The sequence below is a fragment of the Penaeus vannamei genome, chromosome 27 (genome assembly GCF_042767895.1).
Source record: "Penaeus vannamei isolate JL-2024 chromosome 27, ASM4276789v1, whole genome shotgun sequence".
NCBI lineage: Eukaryota > Metazoa > Arthropoda > Malacostraca > Decapoda > Penaeidae > Penaeus > Penaeus vannamei.
Window position 1 is genome coordinate 19,039,304 of NC_091575.1, and position 2,500 is coordinate 19,041,803.

The window sequence follows — 2,500 nt, forward strand, 5'->3', positions numbered from 1 at the left end:
AACGCTAGGTCAGTGTGGCCACCACATGCAGCCAGGGTCAGGGGGGACTCGAAACTGTCCGCAGGCATGTTCACCTGAAGGGGTAGCAAAGGGAGAGATTTTAGAGAAGCAGAGTGAGAACAACCTTTTCATATACACAGGTATGAAACCCCATAACCACAATTCATCAGAAAATTCTTTTGTGTCACACAAAAAAACAATACTTTTGCCAATATACCTGTGCACCAGAGTCGAGCAGGAGCCGTGCCACCTCCACGTGGCCATCCATACTGGCCTCCATCAATGCCGTGTGCATCTCATCTGTCTTGTGTTCTTGGTCTGCTCCAGCATCCAGAAGGAATTTAACCATCTCCAAGTGTCCTTTATAACACGCTAAAGTCAATGCTGATTCCTTAAACTCATTACTGTGGGTGTTGATTCCTGCACCTTGCTCCAGTAAGATCTGGAATTATGATATGAAACATCAAGTCAGAATAACTTACGTAGCCAATAAAGTCAAATAAACAGTATGAAACGGTTTAAGATATGGGGGGGGGGGGAGGGGGGGGAGTGAAGTACAAGAATAAAAATAAGATAAATAAGAGAAATCATGTTAGAAATGATAATCACTATGAACAAGGCAATTTTACCTTGGCAACCTCCACATGGCCAGCTGATGCCGCCTCCATCAAAGGAGTGTGGCCATTCTCATTATGGTCCTCAACATTGGCACCATGCTGGAGGAGGACCTGCAAGAAAATGGTATTTGTAGATTTTGAGGAAATTCAAATAACTTGATAAGCAAGTGAAAAAAAAAGGGAAACACATCTACTATAAGATGAATACAAATTACAGAAATAAAAAAAATGACAAAAATTAACTTTTCCTAAATTTGCCAAATCCACTCTTAAGCCCAAAGAAAATGAATCTCAGCTCACCTTGACTACGTCAGTGTGTCCACCCGCACAGGCATACATAAGGGGAGTGTTGCCTGAGGAGGACTGGGCATTAACGTCCGCATTATGTGCAATTAATAACTTGACTATTTCTACATGACCTGCAGAAGCCCCTTCCATCAGAGGTGTGCAGTCCCCTTTGATGCCTCTGTCTTCTACGTTGGCACGCATGGCAAGGAGTACCTGATGGCAGATAGTGTGTATTATGGATAGGTACATGCTTTTAACTGCCTGTAAAACCTTATGTTCCCCAGCATGTTAATCATCATAAAAACAATAAAACTTAACTATTAAAGAACAATTTTAAGTTTATTAAATTACATTAAAAATTTCCAAGATCTTTTCAGCTCTGCTTCCAAGAATATTTCTTCACTGAGTACATTCATCTCGTTTCCCTAACATAATCACTGTTCACTGTTCATGTTCAGCAGGCAAAAATTAAAATCCAAATATGAATTTCATTCAGTTGTTAGCAGATTGAAGATTCATCACAAGATCTTTGATATGTCTCCCAAATTATGGCCTTTAAACCAGTAAAGCTGATAACAAAAAGATAAATAACAAGTCTGCAACCAATGATGTGAAATGCACCTTACCTTACTCCAGGGAAAGTACACTCACTCCTGATAAATACCAAGGTGACATATCCTATGAGGTACATTTCTTTTAAATTTCATTATAAATAAATTATTAAACAAATGACAGGAAACCCAGATATATAAACAAAACTAAATGTGTATATATGATGCTTTGCTCACATATTATGTGGCAGTCACTTAAAATGGGATTAATTTAAAAAGCTATATATTACATTTAACCTCCACAATATAAATGGTCTCCAATAAGCCAAGTAAATACTGATGTCAACAAGTAACCTATTCAGTCTTAAAAAATGGGACTGACAAGTCCCACACAGTCCCCTATTCTCGGCCAGGAAAACTTGCTTCACTCACTTGAGCTAATTCGTAGTAACCAGCAGAGCAGGCAAGAGACAGCAAGCTCTCTCCTTCTTCAGTAGTCTCGTGGACAGACCGGCCTTCGTCTAGCAGCCTTCGCACAGTGGGCACGTCCCCGTCTGTGCAAGCCTCCACCAAGGTCCGTTGTCCGTCCCCTGGGGTGCTGCTACTGCTACTACTGCTGCTACTGCTGCTGCTACTGCTACTGCTACTCCCTCCCACTGTGGCAGCTGCCGCTGCTGCTGCCGCTGCCGCCGCCGCCGCTGCTGCTGCTCCTCCAACCGTCTCTGAGCGCATGCGCGTTAAAGCAGCTGCAGCTTCGTCCAGGGCACAAGACACACTGGAGGTAAGTCGACGCAACACTTCCGGGTCTGAGGACGATGAAACTACATACAGTGATCCGCATTAGTAACTCAAAATTGCTGCTGGTTTTCATCTCTTAACTTAAAAATAAGCTACCTAAACCTAACCTATACAATCTACATACTTTCTGTCACATCTTAAAATGGATCTTATACCTAGATGCATTTGCAATATATACATTTTGAACACAGGATAAAATCAATGACATTTATAGAGGTATATAATCTAAATAAATACAGTGAGTAT

At 41.4% G+C, this 2,500-nt stretch overlaps 1 protein-coding gene across 3 annotated transcripts in view; it reads right to left on the reverse strand.

The window, feature by feature from the left end:
- mask (multiple ankyrin repeats single KH domain) overlaps positions 1-2,500 on the reverse strand; it is a 55,570-nt gene that overhangs the window by 20,470 nt on the left and 32,600 nt on the right. For 2 of the 3 annotated variants that reach the window (XM_070140970.1, XM_070140972.1), the window contains 5 exons: positions 1,889-2,277; positions 918-1,118; positions 630-728; positions 218-442; positions 1-74 (listed from right to left, as the gene is read on the reverse strand). The exon at positions 1-74 is cut by the window's left edge and continues 116 nt beyond it. In XM_070140970.1, the coding sequence (XP_069997071.1) occupies positions 1-74; positions 218-442; positions 630-728; positions 918-1,118; positions 1,889-2,277 (988 nt within the window). The remainder of the gene's footprint in view (positions 75-217; positions 443-629; positions 729-917; positions 1,119-1,888; positions 2,278-2,500) is intronic. The other variant, XM_070140971.1, reaches the window with a different exon arrangement.